Here is a 22,273-nt window from a genome sequence, read left to right on the forward strand (position 1 = left end):
ATTTTTTTCTCTTTTTCATTATTACAATCAATAATATATATATTTTTTTTAATTATTCAAACTTCATTCCCTAACGTTTTTAATATATGTAATATTTATTTGATTTAAAATGTAGCGAGCGTGACTAACGAAATAAATTATGTAAAGTTGAGTTACACGAAAATTAATTAAAGATTGAGTGAGTGTGATATATACTTATTATATATATTTATTTATTTATTTAGAGAAAGAGGAAGGGAGAAAAACCGAAATGCTTACATTAATAACTATTATTTCCTCGCAGATATGTATATGTTTATTTACTCTTCGTCTCTCCCTCCTTTTCTTCTTCTTAATATTGTTTGTTTTATTTTTGTTTATTTTTTTTTATTATAAATGTATGTAGTTGTAGTAGTTATTATGATGTTCAGCTGTGTCTCGTTCTTCGTCTTTTGGGGGAGGGAATTATCACGCACCGCCCTGGCAGTGTTCTAAACGCAATCCTCTTTCTTCTTCATCATCATCGTTCTTTCATTATCTTATAAACATCGTTTCGCAACGCACACGAAAAGCATCAAAAGTGTCCACAATAGCCAATCGTAATTCTAGCAATAATCCAGCCCGCTGGATGAGAACGCTCCTCCTCCGCATGCCACAAACCAATTACGTCCAATAAGAAAAAACCATCATTCGCCTATCACAAGAAAGTCCACCATAAAGTTCATCAAAGTAATCGTATTTTACTACACCGTAATAAAGACAAATAGAAATAAAATAAATACATTTTTTTATGATCATTGCACTAATCAATAACGTAGGAAAATGTACTTAAGCTACTTTTAAAACAAGTAGTTTTAACCGACTGCCGAGATGGGCATTCGCGGAGATAGTCAAAAGTGTTTGTGTATTTGAGGATGGAAACTGTATTTGTTTTTAATAGTCTTCTGCCGCTTCTATACTTAGTAATATAGTCTTCATTAATGCTTTCCTTTCTTGATAATTAAATGCAAACGTGCTGCCTCTGCTGGATGGAACGTTCTTTTAAATTTCGTTTATGGAAGTCGGGCCCATACGTTCACCGGTGTCCACCCACTTGCTTTCCTCCATTATCCTCTCGAAGCAATCCAGGAGATATAAATACTGAAACAAACAATATAAATACAAGAAATATTAACACTTAGCAAATTATTATATTATATGAGAATAATAACAGTTTTTAGAGATGATAATAATAACTAAAATTCTTGTTTCAGTAGAACTAAATGAACAAACTAGGATCTAGCGAAAATAAAAAAGTTCACTGTAATTATTCATGAGAAAAACTTAAATTAACTTACAACTTTATGCAAATCGTAAAATTGAGTTTACGAAAAATGAGATTTGTAGTTTCATTTGAGTACAACTTTCAGATAATAAAATTAATAAGTTAGGTATGAACTTACGTATGGCGTGAAGATCTTCACCCATCTGGGCGCCTTCTCCTGTCTATTGTATTTGAGGCAGAAAGCCATGGCCTCGTCGTCCGCCTCCCACTGGGCCACCGAGTCCCAGGACAACTCCACGACTTGACTCTCCAAGGTACCATCTTCGCTGCACGCGTGCAATTTCAATCCGCCGCTGCCGACGCCCAAAACCACATGACCGTCCTTCCGAGAATCGCAAGAACAATGTGGAAACACGACGTCTCCGTATCCGGAAAGTTCTCGCGCCAAACTCAGGTAATCCGCGGCGCGGGTCTGATCCTGCTGCGCCTTCAACTGATACAGTCTCTCTCCGGCGTGGATGCATCCTCGGTTCACCTCATCGACTGCCTAAAAGTAAAGCAAAAGATATGCATATTTTTAGAAATCCATAGAATCTCATAAAAAAAAGTAATTAAATCGTTTCGATCATCAATTTCAGCAAACAAATGAAAATATAGCTTTTTGAATTCATAAACCGGGAACTACTTTTACTTATAGTATTTATTGGAATTTAACTCTTTCTGCAAGAAAATATACACCAACTCGTGCATATTTAAAGTGTTAATCCTATGGGATTATATTATCCAGTAAAACAATAGATGCTTAATTTTGCTCGCTGAATACTTACTTGCCAGAACAAATAAGCGGTGGCCTGAGGATCGGACATCATGGTCAGCTCTTTGGACAACGAGAACAACCACTTGCGTATGCAGAGGCACGTGCTCGTCGCAGTGCTGTAGTTCTGTATGTACAAATTGTGAGGGTACTCTGTGGGTTGCAACTTGCGCTCTGGAATAATCGGAATCATTAAGAATCGTATTTTGCAGATGCTTGATTCGTTCACGCCTTACCGAAATTGTACTCGACGATTTCGAACAGGTAGAAGTACCGTGCCGTCGTTTTGTTCATGCCTATCTTGCGAACGACCGTTGCGTAAACCTCATCCGCGTTGGCGCTCTTCTTCACCGATACCGTGACCACGTCCCGATCCGGCAGAAGCACCTTCAGATCCACAGGATTGCTGTTCGACTCGTCGTCTTGGTCGGTGAGGAACTCTTGCATAGCCTCAGATTCGGCGATCACGCGGACAGCGCACACCCTCTCCAAATACTGCTCCAAGCCACGACGTCGCGCGTCCAACTGCTGCTCGCTCAAGTGGAATGGCCATTTACCAGGCAACTTAGGAAACGTAAACCCTACAACCAAAAATTAGTCAATAATAGTTGAATAGACAAAATTCAATTCAAATGCATTATTTTAATGCAATAAAAATGATATAAATAGAGAGGTATGAAATGAATGAATCTATAAAACATAAATATTTTCAATAGTTTCCATAATGCCCAAAGTCATGAATCAAAATAGAATTGTTAGTCATCGAGGAAACACCAAAATACACACACACACGCTGTGCATCAATGGCATAAATTACCGCCACGGACATTCAATAATCCCCTTCCAATAGATCAAAGAGTTTCGATGCAAATGCGCACACATAAACATATATCATTACCTGTGAATTCCTTTTTGAGGTCGTTGTGGAGCTTCGCGAATTCGCTGTACCTCCTCGAACATAGGTGTCTTCCGGCCATGTAGATGTTGAAGGCGACATACCGTTCACCGCCTCGCTCATTGTAATTGTAATCCGGTATGGAGATCGGCAGGGAACGCTTCTCGCTGTAATCTATGTACGAGTAGCCCTGCCCTTCCTCTGTTGGTTCCAGCCGCTCGGCCTCCTGCAAAATTCATTACATGTCAGCAACAGTGGTCTTCTCTTAAATCTATACTTATACTTTAATTAAACGATAAAGTAAAGAAAAAGGGGGATTCGTATCAAGCATCGCCGTTGATTCGTTCGAGGAAATTTACAAATTAATTAATAGACGTAATTCGTTTTAATACTCCGGCTGACCTTCCAAGACAATTACCGGGACTTTCGTTGTTTCTTGGTTAGTTCAGAAGTCTAACAAGATTTGAAAATCAATAGGAATACACGTAACAAAGAAATCCTTGATGGGTTAACTCTTTCTTCTCACCTTTTCGAACAAATAAATTGCGTGTGTCGAGACCATCAATATTTTCAGGGCGCATAATAGCAAATAAATACGTCAAGATAACTATTAAATATTGCATTATTACACAAATAACTTTACTATCACAACATAGAGAAAAAAGAAACAGTTAATCGACGTACAAACTCTAATGGATCAAGATAACAAACGCTGTAAATTACAAGAAATACATTGTTTTTTTCGTGGATAATTCATGTACGAAAAACAAACAATAGTAAAAAGATAGCACGTATTTGTAAACGCAAAATACAACATGTAGTAAAACTGTAAACTGTATATTTACCTGAATATAAAATTCCTTTAGATTCTTAAATTTTTGTTATTTTCAATGGGTCTATATCGCAAGCCCGACAACCGAAAGACCGTCTTTTGAAATCCTGACTATGTCAAAATCCCGACTACCATAATTCCAACAATCAAAATCCCGACTATATCGCAATCCCGACTACCATAAAAATGTTATTGTAGAAATTTATAATAATAAAAGACAATGTCGGGATTTCGATATAGTCGGGATTTCCAACGTCGGGACTTTGAGCCGAACGTCGGGATTTCGGTTGTCGGGCTTGTGATTGCCACCGATTTTCTATAAAATCAATGATTCTTGTATTCAAGAAATCAAAAGTCCATGTAAAACGGAATTTCGTAAATAGAAAAATATAAGATCTTATCAAAACCGTGAATACTGTAATCGTGATTTTTCCAAATCGTGAAAGGTTTTTATGTAAACTCCTGATGTTTTACAATTTCACAACAAAGCGACGAGAAATATAATGGAAAAATATATATAACAAACAATTCCCCAGTTATTATCAAAATGTCAACTGCACTTGCGAGAGCTTCGCGTGGATAATATTGATATTGCGACATGTAACAAATTGATAAGGATAAACTTTTCCGGGAACACTCAGATAATCTAGTTACTTTATATTTCTTTATACATGTGTTGACAGGTGACAACAACATTCCGTTTGATGATGAATGTTTCCTTTATATAAAACCACACAAAAGGGGACAAATAATTGGAAATTAAATGGTATATGCAAGGTCCAATTTTATAATCCTGAAACTCCTAATTTAACATTAACAATTTCTCTAAATTGTACAATCAGTTTCGCTTTTTAATTACATGTCTTTGCTACCGTAACAACAATAATAATCATTGGCAAAATTACATTACGCACACGACTTTAATTGCTCTTTCCGAAACAAAATAATTAAATGTTAAATACAAATTATGCGGTGAAATAGACAGAAAGCTGTGGTGAACCGTGCAAGTCAATCGCCTTGACTGCAATATATATATATAATTACTACAAAAAAAAAGTAGAAAGAAAAACAAAAGATCGTTAATGCGTTTGTTTCGCTTCGTGCTAAAGGACGCAAAAAACACGGAGACAACTTTCTTTCGGAACATTCTTCACTGCTCTTGCCGAGATTCTGGAAAATTCTCTCACGAGAATCGCAATTAAACCCGTTCAGAAGACGGACGATAAAATCTTCTGCGAGTAATTAAAAAAAAAGCGCAACCGAACATTATTTTCTCGAACTCTTTAAGTTCAACGAATCAGTTTCATCCAATTTCTTTTTAATGATGTTACAGAAGTTTAAGTGTTTCAATAATTCCTAATTTTATTAGGAAATTTTACCAAGAACCAAAATTCAATTACTTGGTCTACTAAATCAATGTAAAAATGAATTTATCAAGGTAAATATTATAAACCAAAAAATGTGAAAGATTAATAATATTTTACAATAATATTTCTTTTTCAATGAATCACAATTTCTTAATATTGGGTGAAGTAAAAAGTTTTGGCTGTTTTTTTCTCTTTATTTCGACGAAGAAATGAACAAAGTTAGAATTTTCGGATTTAGATCAAATATGCGCCGTTTTGTTTGATAACTTTTGTCCATTTTGAAGGCAATTTCATAATAAGACGATTGAAGCGAGGACTTCTTCAATCGTCTTATTATGAAATTGTCCCTATTGGTAAAATAACTTGACTAGCTCATTTTCACAAGAGAGGCTTGAGGCCATTTTTTCCCATCAAGAAAATTTTGCATATGCTTAAAAAGGTGATAATCGCTTGGTGCCAGCTCTGGCGCGTCTTTAAAGATGAGTACGGCCTGGCGATGTCTTGATGGAACACTGCTGAACGTTTCTCGTCGATCGTCTGCTTCAATCTGGTCAGTTGTTGAGTGATTAGCCTGAAGGATTCCCTTCCAATGTGACCTTTTTTCATCGCCAGTCACCATCCGCATCAAAAATGGGTCGATTTCGTTACGATTCAGCAAAGAATTAAAACTGTTTATCAATTGATTCAAATTCAAACTATAAAATGACAACTTTCATCATCATTTTGCAAACCTAACAAATTTACATTGTAAAAACATATATATGTGTTTATACGTTATTTAACGAGTAATATTGGTTTCCGCAAATACCCCGGGAGCTAAGTAGACCACAACGCATTAATTCATGAATGTTAAATTGAGCTATTCGAAACTACTTTGCAAATAACTTGTAGTTTAATCTAATCAGAAACGGCAATTACAGAGCTTTTTTTTTAATTACAAAGCTTTAATCCCTTGTCGAATAGCTGGACCAACCCTAAAATCCTGGCCAGATTGAGCGAAAATCCCTGAAGCAGGATTCCCGACACGAAGGTCAATTTGCGTTCGCGGAAACCGACAACTAATTAGCAAAACCGGGGGCGTTTCGATCCCGAAGGGGGAGAGGAGAAACGACGTACGTTGGGCATTTACCTGTTGCGTTACGGAAATAACAGTCAGCGTGAGGACATCGCCGCCGGATTTTATTAGATCCACGACCTGTTTGTGAGTTGACCCCTCGACGTTCACTCCGTTGCTGCAACAAGACAAGAGGGACAAGTAAATATAAGCGAAGAAGAGGATCTAACACAAAACAACAAAGATAGAATCGACGAGAGGAGAGTTAGATAATATACGAACGTATCAACATGTATAAGAAATTGCTTACACTCCTGGTGAACGTTCAGAACATACTTTTTCTCTCTGTAGTCAAGGTCATGCGGAGTGTCTTTATATATTTTAGTAGGGAAGTTTCATAATAGTATTCGAGCACCGCGGGACAAATTTCCAAGGAAAAAGAAAAGTCAGCTTTGTTTTTATACAATTATATACCTGTTCGGTAATGGAATTAGAGAGAGCCATGTGTGTTTTTGTGCGCGCGCGAATGAAAAGGAAAGTAAACTTAATATCATTGCATTCCGCGCGTTTGGCTCAAACTTGTTTGTTGTCTGAATCCGAGTGTATTTACATGTGTGCAGGAAAAAGAAGGAAAACTGTTTAATCCTTCGTCGAAATCGAGCTTTTCCCACACAACGACAAAAAAAAATGCACAAGCATTAAATGAACAATACGCGTTTCCTGGATGAGCTGAGATTCTCTTACCTATACATCTTGATCTTACTTCTGAACGGTATAGTGTGGCACACGTGATAGCTCAACATCTTGCTTCTGGCTTCAACAACAAACAATCTTATTTGCACACGAACCTATATATTTTTTTAATGTCACTTTACGGCGCAAAACATGCAGCACAATCTCTTGTTGTCTTGTTACGTTCGAGCTTCAAAATTTATCAATCGTCCGCACGAATTGGTGGTATCGGTCGGGCGAGAGAGGAAAAAGAACGTTTCGCGCTGGTTATGGCTTTACTACACCCAACGCATGTCTCGAGTAACTGACCTTTTAAAGTATTGCCCGTTTAAAACCAATTTATTTATATGAAGTTGAAGAGAAAAAAAAACACACATACACAGGAGACCACGACAAGAAGTGCGTTTTATATCACGTCTCACTTTCTCCTGCGACCACTAGCTTACTGTGTGGATACCAATCAACTCCCAATCATTATCCTTATCATCGTGTCAAGTGGTGATAAAGCGCATTGTCTTCGTATGTTTTTGTTTGCACAAAATTTCAAGATTCCAAATTTATCAAATTTCAATTCAAATCGTTCATATGTACAGTTACGTAAAACCTCGCATACGAATTAACCCATGCACTGTACTACTATACACATGGTCTTAATATGGGTGGATCGAACGGAATGTTTTCTCAATGACGACGGATCTCGCATATTTCTTATTATTTGCAATGCACGTTCTTTCTCCTCGTTCCTTTTTTTTTCTTTATTTTGTCTTGTCTGTTGTTGCAGTGTCCGGAGTTTATTTTCGGCCTGCAAGATCATAAATCTGTCTCGTGTATTTCAATACGCATTCAGCGCCATCAGGCATCGATTCGAGTTCGAATGGCCTAGGCCGGATGGAGTGGACCCGCACTAATGGATATACACTCCATACCAAAACTTTGGGGGCTTAGCCAAACTCGTAAACTCTCGAATGCAATGTAAATATATTATAAGATTCACGAGGAGCGTTTCCATTTAACATTCCGATCGATTTTCCACGCTTTCCAGCCTTTTGCTCGCAGCTCATACTGTCTATGTCTGCAATATCCACCAAGAACAATGCACCCTTCAAAGTACCGACACCCAAGTCATCCACTAGAGCCCTTTTTAATAATGCTACAAAAGGAAAGGATCAGACAGCTCTCAACTAACTCAAAGTATTTAGCATATTAGCATATACCATTATGTATTTAATCTATAATCGTTTGTACCACAAAATGCGATCAGAAGATGGTAAATTTGAAACTCAGACCAAATAAAAATCATTAGAACCATTAAAATATGCCTAGTTCAAATAATTTAGAAATAAAATTTTGTAAAAATATATAATTATATAACACTTATCATGGTGTCACTTTCAGGTGAACTTAAAACTAAATAATTCTAAACTTATCACAATAATACTGAATACCAAATGTATACATTTTAGATTCTTGATTCAAGTTTTTTTGGTAAACTAAAAATGTTAGCTTTTTGTCCATAAGTTTAACTTGTTGAATTTCTTACATGGATCAAAGCTGAATATATCAAAAGTAATAAAAATTGATCAATAACATAAAAAAACTTATAAAATTGAATAAAAATATCTTATGTCATTGTTACAATTTACGTTGAAAATTTGAATCATTTTGACTTTGTTCATAAAGCTAATATTTGGTGTGTGTGTAGCACATTCGTAATTAGATTCATGCTTCTACTATTTGAACGTTTGCAGCAGTATTTGTCTTCCCATTTTTATTGTTATAAACCACGTACAGTGGACAATTCAAATAATAATTGATAAGATTGCCTGTGCGCAATACAATTTTAACGATTTGTTGACTAAAAAATTTCGATATTCCTAACAGAATTATATACTAATTGGTGTGTACCGTAAGGCGACAACGTTTACACATTAACACCTGCATGCGTACTTACTCTGTTTTACAGCAATTTGCGAATGTTAACAAGAAGCCTCTATAGAAGTGCATTCGCTCATGCTTATGCATACTTGAATTTATTTAATTAAAAAAATGCATGCAGCTATTTTTGGGAGCGGAAACCGCGATAAAATTAAAGAAAAAATGTGAGATTTTTAATTTATAAAAGACGTTTAGGTGTTATAAGTGTTAGTGCAAATAGTTCAAAGATTTATTATTATTCATAACAAGCAAAAAAACATAACTGTTAAAATGACGAATATAATATAATATAAACTTGATGTTTCTCAAGTTAAGCAAAGTATGATTTGGATAGTAGTAGTATCCTTTCCAAAATCAGGATAAATGTAATAGTATACTAATCATATGTTCTACAACTATAGTATATTAGTAAATCAAGAATAAACCTAACCTAAACCTTATAGAAAATTGTAGGTTAGGTTATAGAATTATATACTGATTTAATGTTATAAGTATTAATAGAAATAGTTCAAGGATTTATCATTCTTAGCAACTCAAATTTAACTGGTAAAATAATTGGTCGCAAATGACGAATATAAATATACACTTGACGTTTCTCAAGTTAAGCAAAGTATAATTTGGATAGTACTCGAATAGGTGATCTTTCCAAAATCAGGGTGAATGTAATAGTATATTCATATGTTCTATTAGTTAATGTATAAATTTATATGAGTTTTTTACCAAAAGTAACAACTGTAGTATATTAGTAAATCCAAAATAAACCTAACCTAAACCTTAAAGTAAATTTTAGGTTAGGTTATAGAATTATATACTTATTTCTGTTATATGTATTAATAGAAATAGTTCAAGCATTTATTATTCATAGCAACCAAAAAAATAACTGTTAAAGTAATTGGTGTCAAATGACGTAATTAGATATATACTTGACGTTTCTCAAGTTAAGCAAAGTATGATTTGGATAGTACTCGAATAGGTAATCTTTCCAAAAACAGGATAAATATAATAGTATACTAATCATATGTTGTACAACTGTAGTATATTAGTAAATCCAGAATAAACCTAACCTAACCCTTACAAAAAAATTTAGGTTAGGTTATAGAATTATATACTTATATAATGTTATAAGTGTTAATAGAAATAGTTCAAGGATTTATTATTCATAGCAACCAAAAAAATAACTGTTAAAGTTATTAGTCTCAAATGACGTTTATACAGTTAAGCAAAGTATGATTTGGATAGTACTCGAATAGGTGATCTTTCCAAAAACAGGATAAATATAATAGTATACTAATCATATGTTCTACAACTGTAGTATACTAGTAAATCCAGAATAAACCTAACCTAACCCTTAAAGTAAATTTTAGGTTAGGTTATAGAATTTTATACTTATTTCTGTTATATGTATTAATAGAAATAGTTCAAGCATTTATTCATAGCAACCAAAAAAAATAACTGTTAAAATAATTAGTCACAAATGACGAACATAAATATTCACTTGACCAAAACCTTATAGAAAATATTAGGTTAGGTTATAGAATTATATACGTTTTTAATGTTATAAGTATTAATAGAAATCGTTCAAGGATTTATTATTCATAGCAACCTAAAAAATAACTGTTAAAGTAATTGGTCTCAAATGATGTAATTAGATATACACTTGACGTTTCTCAAGTTAAGCAAAGTATGCTGTGGAAAGTACTCGAGTAGGTGATCTAGAAGTAATATAAATTATTTGAGATATAAAATATGCAATTACATATTTTGAAAAGAGAGTATAAAGCAACAACATGGAAATAGCCTCGACCAACAAAACACAAAACAATAATGATCGTTTCACGGTCCATTTTTTTTTTGTCCACTTTGAAACAAACAGTTTCAACTCAATCTGTTGTATTAACTTGGTTTGGTTCCAGTGAATCGTGAATGTAATTATCCTCCCCGTTTTAATTCGCACGCGAGAGTGCAAACAACGATGTGCTTGCTCCTCTTTGGATAATGATGCGCAAACATTACGTAATGCGGAAAATAATTGTTAAAGTGTGTGCGTATATACATTACACAAACACACACACACACACACACATATAGTCGGTCTGCTAGAGACCGAAGAGGATGAAGAGTGCAAACGTGACGCAGAGCGCTCACTTTTCCAGCTTGTTTTTACTCCGCTCGGATTTCACTTGTTTACAAAATAACACTAAAATTACATATTTAATAAGCTAGTAAATGCTTCGTCGCCGTTCGGAAAATATTTATTTTTGCGCGATACAATTTCAGCCTGAGTGATTGCTCCTAGATTACAAGATCCGTTAGATGAGTCACAAAGATCAAACAGAATTTCAGAGAAATAATTTGAACATTTAATAGTTATAAAATAGATAAATTATAAAATTCTTTCAAACTATATTAATTGCAAATGTTTATAATCATTTCTTTAATAATACCACTTGTGAAAGTATCAAGTAAAATAAGTTTACGGTTAAAAGTTAGGTTACGTTTTTAGCAACGGATCAATCTGTCAAAGTATTAAGTAACTTTAGATTGAGTGGAAAAGTTAGGTTAGATTATGTTAGGTTATGTATTAACTGATGCAACGGATAGGTTTCATAACCCAAAACTATGAAATTGTGTGTTATAATATAGATGTTTTAGAATAAAACTTGTATATTTTTCATATTTAATACAATTATATAGTTTAACGAATTTAAAAATTGAATCATTTTCATTGGTAACCGTTTCTTAAGTGTCTTTTTACAAAGGTTAAACTAATTGAAACACGCCCGAAACCAATCAGAGCTGTTAAAAGCATTACTCCGAGATGCGTAGAAATAATAACAGAGACCTCAAGTCGAAACTTCAGCAAACGGAAACTTCTTCATGTTATAATGCAATTCTAGCATCAATTCTGCAGAAATGTAATTAAATCGTGCATTCGAAGAAGAACAAAACAGCCTTCGCACTCGGAAGCAGCGTCTTTGATCCTCGGCGCTGCTGCAAATACCACTTTAATTAATTAGAGAACTCTTTGAACATCATCACATCGCAGCGCCATTTCCTTTCGTACATTCATAGTATAATATGAATAGCAGCATTACGCAATTAACGCAATCGTTCCGTAACTGCCGATTATACACCTGAGATGCGGAATTAAACGTAAATAGTCACCTTTGATTCACCAATTACGCGCATACAATAAATGTCCTTTTTGGTTTTACCGTCAACATCATCGACTTACAAACTTGATTCAAGCAAACATGTTTCGCTTCGACGCGACGGAAAGATAAATAATAAAAAAATAGCAGATGGACAAACAAAACAGCAAACTTTATTTATTATTACACCGTGTAATTGGCGTAACAATTGACCGTTTTTCGGGTCCGAATCAAGGTTAAATTGATTTTGATGATGAAACAATAATAACGATATTTTTTTTTAGGTCACAATTAAATCCATACCGCATTAATAAATGTGTAAACAATTGTGGGATTTGTGAAAATCGTAATCCCATCCAAGTTTGTATTGAATTTATATCCTTAATCGCATCCATCGATCAGATGGAAGTAGTGAATGGAATGCGCAGCTGAACTATTAATAGACCAATTTATGATATACTTTAAGCATCTATGATGTATATGATTACTAGCTCTATTTATGGGAAGGCTATGATCGTAATTCATTTTTTTTACGTAGGTGTACCAATCCACGTCTATAAATGTCAGAAAAATGTCAACGTATTCATATAGATAATCCAGACGGTTACATACATTGTTGTGTTTATTGATTTCTCAAAAAAGTAAATATTGTTTTGGTGTAATCTTAACAATAACAATAATTATCAGCAGTTATCAGAATTACAGACGTTACATAGTATAATTTATTAATTGAGTTCTTGGAAATAATTTAAAAAAAAAATGTGTAGTAAATTAAGTTTCATCATTTATTATTAACCAAACATTGTTTTTGTTTTCAGTACATTTTTGCAATTTGATAATATTTTAATGAAAATGATTCATTCATTTGGAAACTTCATGAAATCCAATATGAGATAATTCTTGACTACACAATCAATGAAGGATATTTCAGGAAAGTTATCATTGTTTTGAATACACAGAGTTTTGTCGTGAACTTAAGTTTGTAAAATAATCTTAAATAAAATAAGTATAAGAAATTTGTAGCTTCATTGAAGCATCAGAGGGAATGATACATCTTGCCTCAACACTTGTTATGTTACTAACTATATGACTCATGATAAATATTTGGATACACAATAAAAGAGTTGTAAAAATGCTGAGAGGTATTTACACTAATACGTGCCATTCTGAAGATTCAAAAGTCAGCTCCAATTCAGAAGTCTGCTCCAAACAAAAACTGTTAAATATTCGAGTTAATTCATTTAAAATCATTGGTCTTGAAACATATGTGATTTCAATCTCGATTTACGTCTTTTCTCTTGAGATAACTTCGATAATCTGTACAATAAATCAAACTTTATATGTTGAAGAGGAAACATACCCATGTATTCAATTCTAAACACACACACAGAGAGATGACCATAATTTACGGATTAACTTAAAGAGATTTGCTGCGAAATGCACAACCTCAGCTTCTTCTCCCACAGTAAACCAACGAGTTCATTCTTATTCACCGTGCAGAGCAGTCGTAGAACTATCATTCCATCTTTCACCAGCTTTCAGCGGACTTTAAATTTTAAACTTTATTTCAGGAAAGTTATCAATGTTTTAAATCCACAGAGTTTTGTCATGAACTCAAGTTTGTAGAAGAATATGAAATAATATAAGAAGGAATGATACGTCTTCCCACAACATATGTTACTAACAATATGACTCATGATAAATAATGGCATATGCAATAAAAAACTTGTAAAAATGATATAAATTGCTGAGAAGAATCAAAAGTCAGATTATCGTCTGCTCCAATTAATAACTGTTAAATATTCGAGTTAATTCACTTAAAATCATTACTCTTGTAACATATGTGATTTCAATCTCGATTTATGTCTTTACTCTCGAGATAACATCGATTATCTGTGCAATAAATCAAATTTTATATGTTGAAGAGGAAACATATCGATGTATTCAATTCGAAACACACTCACAGAGATGAAGAGATTTGCTACGAAATGCACAACCTCAACTTCTTTCTCCCATAGTAAACCAGAGAGCTAATTCTTATTCACCATGCAGAGCAGTCGTAGAACTATCATTCCATCTTTCATTGGTTTTAAAGTTTAAACTCTATTTCAAGAAAGTTATCAATGTTTTTAATCCACAGAGTTTTGTCATGAACTCAAATTTGTAGAAGAATATGAAATAAAATAAGTAGGAATGATACGTCTTTCCACAACACATCTTATGTTACTAACTATATGTCTCATAGTGAGAGGTATTTAAACTAATACGTGCCTTTCTGAAGATTCAAAAGTTAAATTATCGTCTGCTCCAATTAATAACTGTTAAATATTCGAGTTAATTCACTTAAAATCATTGCTCTTGAAACATATGTGATTTCAATCTCGATTTACGTCTTTACTCTTGATATAACTTTGATTATCTGTGCAATAAATCAAACGTTGAAGAGGAAACATATCGATGTATTCAATTCGAAACACACACTCAGAGATGACCATAATTTACGGATTAACTTAAAGAGATTTGCTGCGAAATGCACAACCTCAGCTTCTTCTCCCACAATAAACAAGAGAGCTCATTCTTATTCACCGTGCAGAGCTGTTATAGAACTATCATTCCATCTTCCACCAGCTTTCATAGGTTTTAAATTTTAAACTTTATTTCAGGAAAGTTTTTAATCCACAGAGTTTTGTCATGAACTCAAGTTAGTAGAAAAATATGAAATAAAATAAGAGGGAATGATACGTCTTCCCACAATACCTGTTATATTACTAACTTTATGACTCATAATAAATTATGGGGATATGCAATAAAAGACTTGTAAAAATGATATAAATTGCTTAGAGGTATTTAGACTAATACGTGCCTTTCTGAAGATTCAAAAGTCAAATTATCGTCTGCTCCAATTAAAAACTGTTAAATATACAAGTTAATTCACTTAAAATCATTATAACATATGTGATTTCAATCTCGATTTACGTCTTTACTCTTGAGATAACTTCGATTATCTGTGCAATAAATCAAACTTTATATGTTCAAAAGGAAACATACCGATGTATTCAATTCGAAACACATACACAGAGAGATGACCATANNNNGTTCATTCTTATTCACCGTGCAGAGCAGTCGTAGAACTATCATTCCATCTTTCACCAGCTTTCAGTGGGCTTTAAATTTTAAACTAAATACGACCTGCGGCGCATACAGAACGAAGCGAAATCTCGAATCAAATATGCAATAGCGAAATTTACCCAATCCAAAGCAAATTTATCTATACACACAAAAAAAGATGTACTCGTTCATTAGCTTGAATACTTCATGAATAAACTGTACATTATTATTATTTCGAAACCCCGCATTCAATTAATCATCTCCAACCGAACAAAGAACACACCAACATCAACAAAAAAAAATAAAGAATTACTATTCCTCGTGTTATATTTAGTTGTCTTGAATTTTCTTTTTAAATTTATTTCCTAGATGAGTCGCTCTTACGAAACCGAGAGTTATTACGAAAGAGGGTTTTCCATTGTGTTTGTGCTCGAGTACGTACGAAAATGCAAATTGCATAGCGCAGAGCATCACGTTTCTCGGATTCCGCTTGAATTATTTATTAACACTTTCGTGGAGTTCTCGTGAAGAGGAGACTGGAATGAAGAGAGAAAGAGAGTCGAATAGAGAGAGAGAGAGGGACAGCTTTAATTCGGAATTGGTCGAAAAGAAGAAACGCACGAAACAGGAGCAAATTGAAAATGAAATTTTAATTTAGACAGGGAAAACCACTTCGTATTGTACTTGCTGTTAACTTTAGTGTTTCTTTTTTTTACTAGTTTCAATTAGGAATTAATTGTTAAAACGGATATAAGAAACCAATTTTCTATCCACAAAATAACTTAATTTTCATCTTTATATCAAATCCTGTGTAGTTTTTAATCAATTACATAATTATCAACAATCGTGAGGATGAAAATACAGCATTGCCTAGTACGGTTTCCACCAGTCCACTTAACAATTACGACACGTGTTTTTTATATATAAATGATCGTTTTATACAGTCCGGTTTCAAACAGTGCGAAATATTGACAGAATCAATTTCCCATCTAAACGAACTGGTAAATAATTCAATAAATGTTATTTTTTACAATATTTTAAGCTTGCAGACGTAACAAAAATGAAAATATTAAAGCTAAATATATATATAAAAAAAAGCGTTAAATAAGTATGAAACGTAAAGCAAAGAAAAACTGGACGATGAAGCCAATAGAACGATCCGACAGAGACGAGTGAAAAACAGGAAAATCCGGATTCACGCCGACTAGAGCTACCTGAAGCTCTCATTGCAGCAGATTTAGATGCGGCTTCTATCCACAACTAAAAGCGTTTTCCCTTTTTATTCGCCAACAGAGATTTTCATCTTCGTAATAGAATACGTAATATTACCATTACAGAATCTTAATTTATTCTCAACCCCGCATCGAAATAAATGAAGAAAACACAAAGCAATGACCTTAAATATTCCACGACCTTTTTTTTTCTTGAAACGAAGATAAGAAACGGATAATAATTACTACAAACTATTTACTTAATAAGGTAGAAATAACAATGTACAATTTAGAAAATAAACGCGATGCAAATGTAGAAAGAAAGAAAGATAATAAGAAGCACTAATGAGGTATTACGAAAGGAAGAAAAGTAAAATCCCTAATTGGAAGCGAAGAGTTTTGCAATCATTAATAAGTCGCAAAATGAATTATGCAGATAAGAGTGTTAAATTGAATTTTGCGTTGATAACCAACAACAACAATTTTAATTGTAAATAAATACAATCGAAATATCCAAATAAATTGTCTGCATTTTCTTTTTCGTTAATTATTTCTTAAAATAAATTCAATAAATTCCTGCAAGTAAACAATTAAATTACATTTTGCAATTGAAATCAATCATCAACACAATATTAATATCATTTTTATTTACTTTTCCGTTCGCGAATTAAATATTTATCGACATTATTTATATGACAATTATTGCAATCGCTATAAATCAAATCGCGCCATTAACTCTATTTATATTTCACGTCCACTCAGCATCGTCAATGATCGATACGATTTGTAATCATGAAGTGGAAACAACAACAAAAAAAATTAATAAATTAAAACAAATTTTAACATTTTACTTATAAATTGCTCATAGAAACATGTATTTCAATATATTCTATAAAGTCGAATACGTTACTTAGGAATAGTTGCCAAGTAACTTATCAAGTACTTGACATTTACGCAATTCCTAATCGCTTTAAATTTTTATAAAAATCAGTACTAATTGTGCAATTATTTAGCAATAATTTCTATTTAAATTAAGCAATATAATGAAAACAGTTTCTGTTAATGTATATTACAGAATATTTGGGAAATACCGAGTTTTTATATGATAAAGGAGATTCAATTTTCCAGTGCAACATCGACGTAACCAAGGATTTGTTTACAATATTTTTGTTCTTAAACAACAAAATTTCCATGGTAATCAAATATGAATTATTAAAAAATAAGTAGCATAATATTATTACTATCTACCGCACTCATTAATTTTATATAATATTCATACTTTTTACATAATCTACATATTCTACACATGATCTATTTCTAGGATAAAAAAAAGAGTCGTAAAATGAAACTCTTTGTTTCATTTATATAATATAACTATTATTTCGAATGTAATTGTGTACTTTTTATATATATAGTTTGCAACGCTGAAATTGGTATTATCTAATCTTCAGTATGCAATCAACTGAGCAGTATGAAAGCATAAATGGGGCCAAGAAAACGACAAAGCCCCAAGTAAAGTTTTTTTTTTAATTGTAAATACAGTGAAACCTCGCATAACAAGAATTTCACTTAACGAGCAAAATTACTATTACTTTAGTTTATATAAGGAAAATTGTTTCACTAAAAGTAAAATCCGGAAATTTTGGAACGAATTAAACTCGTCAACGGATTATTTTGTTAATGTATTTCACAAAAAGGTATGGAATAACATTTACTCTCATTTTATACAAGAACAATATAAATTTTATTACATGAATTTGGGCATTTCATATATAAATTTAATGGCAATTAAAGTAATTGTATTAATGTATTATATGTTATAATAAATTATAAGCAATGTAATTTTCGTTTAATCCAATATTCGTTGCTGCTACAATATGAAATGATCGACAATTCTATTATTATATGTTGTACCAATTTATTTAATAATTTCCGTTCCAAAAATATAACAAACCTATAGGTTTATATGGAGTATGCACACACAAATACTATTGATTTTATAACTAAAGTATCAAACTTTCATAGAATCGCGCGTTCTTTGAAACAAAAATGTTACGTTTCTCAAACGAAATATAATCAATAACTAGGCTTGTAGATTCTACAAAATTAATCTGATTAGTATCAATTCATGAATATTGGTAAATGATGTTTGATGAGCTTAGCAAGATACAAATAATTAAATATTGAATTTCTAATTAGATAGAAAATGTGATTGAATGAAAGGAAATCGCTTTAATTAATACTTTATATCAAATTCAATGATTTTATTAAGATTATTAAACCAATAATTTTAGTAAATCGTAAATAAACAAGACAAGATTTACAATTTTATGGAAAAACCCAAAACCTTTCCAAGATGGTCAGAAATACCCATATTATTGGAATTGTTTGCATTTACGTTTGTTTATAAAGTGATTCATCAATGTATTTATTTCTACCTGATATTACTATAACAAAATAGATTAAAAATAAATACATGAACAATACGGAATATTTTCTTTATCGAAATATTTTGATGTAATCTTTTTTAATCAATTAGTCATAATTGCGGATGATATCAATCCAATTAGCAATAATTGACGATTTATTGCATTTAGATCACATGTGGTGTGATTAACATAAGCGTGAATATGAACACACACAAAAAGTTGGTCAAGTATGATATTGATTTTGTATTCGAAATAAGTTGCGGTTTCAATCCTGCGTTGTTCCGTGGTGGGAAACATTCTTGCTATTATATTTTTTTTTTTGTAATTAGAGAGCTTCGATTCTCGTAGGTAGCGTTTGTTTCTTTCTCGAGTCCTTAGCTTATGATGTAATAAGACAAATTCGTAGGCTGGTCAGACGTCAAAGTCTTAAATAAAAATCAATAAGGGGTGGAAGCCGCGGTCCCCTTTTCACCATGCACGCCGCACGCGTACACCGAAGACTGAAGAGTCTTCGATGAGGAAGAAGGCACGATGATGCATCACCATGCACGGTGTGCACGGGTGTTCTGATGTTGAATTGGAAACTCTTGTTGTTTCTGTTGTAGTATTCGTTAAGACTTACACCTCCAGGATGCGGTCCCCTTTGCGGATGCCGGCCAGCTCGGCGGCCCCCCGATCCAGGACTGCGCTGACATGCTGCAGGGGGGCGTACAGTTCTCCGTTGATGCTCCTCAGTTGGCCACCTTCACTGACCTGACCCCGCACATTGAAGCCGAACCCCGTGTCCGTCTTGTTGATGGTCACGACCCGCGGACCGTTCGACACCCTCATATTGTTATGATACCGTTGACTGTTACTGTTTGGCACAGTGTCAGCCATGTTCTGACCGCCGCTGACACTGACAGTTCAACATTCTGCGAAACAGGTACAATAGTCGAGACCAAAACCACGATCGGCTGGTACCGTGCCATTGGTGGGGATGGACGACAGCATCAGCCTATCCACCAATCCCAATCCTACTGCTCGTGAATACAGACCCGCCAACAGATAGCACCACCCACCCGGCATCTATTCCTATCCAAGATACACGAACCACGCTGCACATCTGAAACGATAAATACAATGTATTAAATGCAAACCAAAGTATTAATTTACCTTTAAAATATTATCAAATGCTGTAAAGTTCTGAAGTACTTCAGCTAATCATTAATAATTCAGGATGCTTGACTTCAGTACTCAGTCTTATAAGTTGCCTATAACTTAAACATAACTTCAAATGAGTATGAAAGAGTTCAAAAACTTAGTAAGTATCAGTAAAACTCACGATACTAATACTATCTTTATGTTACAAGTACTTGTCCAATTTTCTATATACGTGTTTTAAATGTTATTTGGCAAGTGTCGAGTTTGTAGTCTCTATGGCTATTTACCTAAGCATTTACAAGTTAATCGCAAGTTTCAAGTATTTGTATATTAGTCGTACTAATATTAATGAGTCAGTTTTTAGTACTTTGTATAATAAAGCAAGTCATAAGTTAAACTTCTAAAAATGAATGAAAGTAGATTAATAAAATTAGTATTAGTACGACAAACGTTAATTTAGTAAATATTAATTATACTAACATGTTAACTAAATAAATTATGTTTGTATATGTATAAACTAATTGATTTCAGTATTTCAATAGAAATTGATTCATTACTAAACTAATAGTTTGATGTATTTAGTAAGTTTACTTTAATTATGTCATTTTTGGTTAGGTTAGATCAGGTTAAGTCACATATTTGAATGTATGCTTTATGATGTAATAATTGTTTTCTTACTGTCTTAGAACTACTCATCCTGTTTGAAATTAAATATAACTGTTGTGAACGAAAATATTGTTAGTAATACTGATTTTGTATGTGTTTGTTCTTGAATTTTTAACTAGATCAAGAAAATATTTAAACTTAGTGACACGTCACTGACAGTTTATGTAACCTAAAAAATATGTCCAAACGACACGTTTTAATAACTGGCTTGCCTGGTGTTGGAAAGACGACGATCGTGAAGAAGCTTTGCAAGGAATTGCAAACACCAATATCCGGTTTCTACACCGAAGAGGTTCGTGATTCTAAAAATGTCCGGATCGGCTTCGATGTGGTCTCAGTGGATGAGTCCACCAGAGGAGTACTAGCGAGAATCTCTGATCCCAACAAAAACAGCAAATATACCATTGGAAAATATCAAGTGTACCTGACCGAATTTGAAGATTGTGCTCTGCTGCAACTGCAAGGACCAGATCTCTTGGTGATTGATGAAATTGGTAAAATGGAAATGTTCAGTTCCAAGTTCAAGCACGAAATTGAACTATGCTTTAAACAGGATAGGATTGTCATAGCAACAGTTCCACTGAAATGCAATATAACTTTGGTTGAACAGTTGAAGAAAAGGGAAGATTGTCAATTGTTTACTGTTGATAAACAGAATAGAAATCATATATTTCAGGAGATCCTGCAATTTATAAAGAAAATAAATATTTAGAATCATAGCTTTGTTAATGTTGCATATTTGTTGTATCTTAAGCAAATAATAAACGTTAATTATGTTATAAAAAAAAACTTATATTGACATAAATATGAATTTTTAATTTAACTTCAAGTTGCATCAATGAAATTATTCATTTATTTAAAAATAAATTGCTTAATGTCAGTCAATAAATTATTAGAAAGACTGGAATATTAAGAACTTCCACTGCAATAAACAGTTTTTTTTTGAAGTCTACTATGAACAATTAAACTATAATTATATATTTAGCTACTTTACAGTAGAATAGTAGATTGAAAAATTGAATTTAAGTGTTCAGTAACATAAATTCAAGTTATCAATGTATCGTCTACTGGTAAAGCAAGTTTATTGTACTTTTTAGTATAGGAAACACTGGTGTGCGGTGCGAAGGGTAAATGTGGTGTGTGGTGCAAAATACAAATAATAAAACGAATAAAAAACATCTGGGAATTTTCTCGCCATACGTCGGTTCTGTATTAAATCTTTTCTTTCTTCTTTTCTCTCTCACAATTTTTTTTTATCGCTTCTGAAGATATAACAAAAATATATGTACGGAAAGAAAGTAAAAGATTGGTGCATCATTGGTATACAAATACATCATCTCTAAACGAATCGATCCATAAAATTTCTATATATATAATCATGTATTATTATTATTACGAGGAGGATAATTTTATTTATATATTTATATTTTTTGTCTCTCACAAGTATCGTCAATATGTACACGTCTTTCGGTTTTCCTTATTTCTTCTTTTTTTTTTACTTAAATATCTTTACAATTTAGAATAAAAACCTAACAATTACAGAATAATAATAATAGTTTTTTTTTTACTTTCGTTTCTTTCTCACTTCTGCAAGTATTCTCTCAACATATAATTTCATTTCAATTTATTACTGGACACTCAAAATATATATTTACAAATTCCGCATTCTCTCAGCTAAAGAAATAACAAAAA

At 32.8% G+C, this 22,273-nt stretch overlaps 2 protein-coding genes across 3 annotated transcripts; one reads left to right on the plus strand and one right to left on the minus strand.

Annotated features, from left to right (window-relative positions):
* Positions 1-161: 161 nt before the first annotated feature.
* On the minus strand, positions 162-19,811 carry LOC108559010 (sorting nexin-27). Of its 2 annotated transcripts, none has more exons than XM_017916130.1 (7): positions 19,395-19,811; positions 6,281-6,383; positions 2,956-3,178; positions 2,294-2,638; positions 2,071-2,231; positions 1,422-1,790; positions 162-1,119 (listed from the first exon to the last, which is right to left on the minus strand). In XM_017916130.1, the coding sequence occupies exons 1-7, from the start codon at positions 19,649-19,651 to the stop codon at positions 1,021-1,023; spliced, it is 1,557 nt and encodes a 518-aa protein (XP_017771619.1). In that variant the 5' UTR covers positions 19,652-19,811; the 3' UTR covers positions 162-1,020. The 2 variants fall into 2 exon arrangements, with proteins under 2 accessions (XP_017771619.1, XP_017771627.1); XM_017916138.1 differs by lacking the exon at positions 19,395-19,811 and adding an exon at positions 6,950-7,203.
* A 909-nt stretch (positions 19,812-20,720) lies between these two features.
* Positions 20,721-21,295, plus strand: LOC108559022 (nucleoside-triphosphatase THEP1). Its single transcript, XM_017916152.1, has one exon. The coding sequence runs from the start codon at positions 20,760-20,762 to the stop codon at positions 21,291-21,293; it is 534 nt and encodes a 177-aa protein (XP_017771641.1). The 5' UTR covers positions 20,721-20,759; the 3' UTR covers positions 21,294-21,295.
* Positions 21,296-22,273: the final 978 nt, after the last annotated feature.

This window comes from Nicrophorus vespilloides, unplaced genomic scaffold, assembly GCF_001412225.1.
Source record: "Nicrophorus vespilloides isolate i.1.1-1 unplaced genomic scaffold, Nicve_v1.0, whole genome shotgun sequence".
NCBI lineage: Eukaryota > Metazoa > Arthropoda > Insecta > Coleoptera > Silphidae > Nicrophorus > Nicrophorus vespilloides.

Coding starts and splice junctions, on each gene's coding strand:
- LOC108559010 (XM_017916130.1), bottom strand. CDS start 19,651: ATGGCTGACACTGTGCCAAACAGTAACAGTCAACGGTATCATAACAAT. Junction 6,384..19,394: donor GGGGACCGCATCCTGGAGGT/GTAAGTCTTAAC, acceptor GTCTTGTTGCAG/CAACGGAGTGAACGTCGAGG. Junction 1,120..1,421: donor TGAAGATCTTCACGCCATAC/GTAAGTTCATAC, acceptor TGTTTGTTTCAG/TATTTATATCTCCTGGATTG.
- LOC108559022 (XM_017916152.1), top strand. CDS start 20,760: ATGTCCAAACGACACGTTTTAATAACTGGCTTGCCTGGTGTTGGAAAG.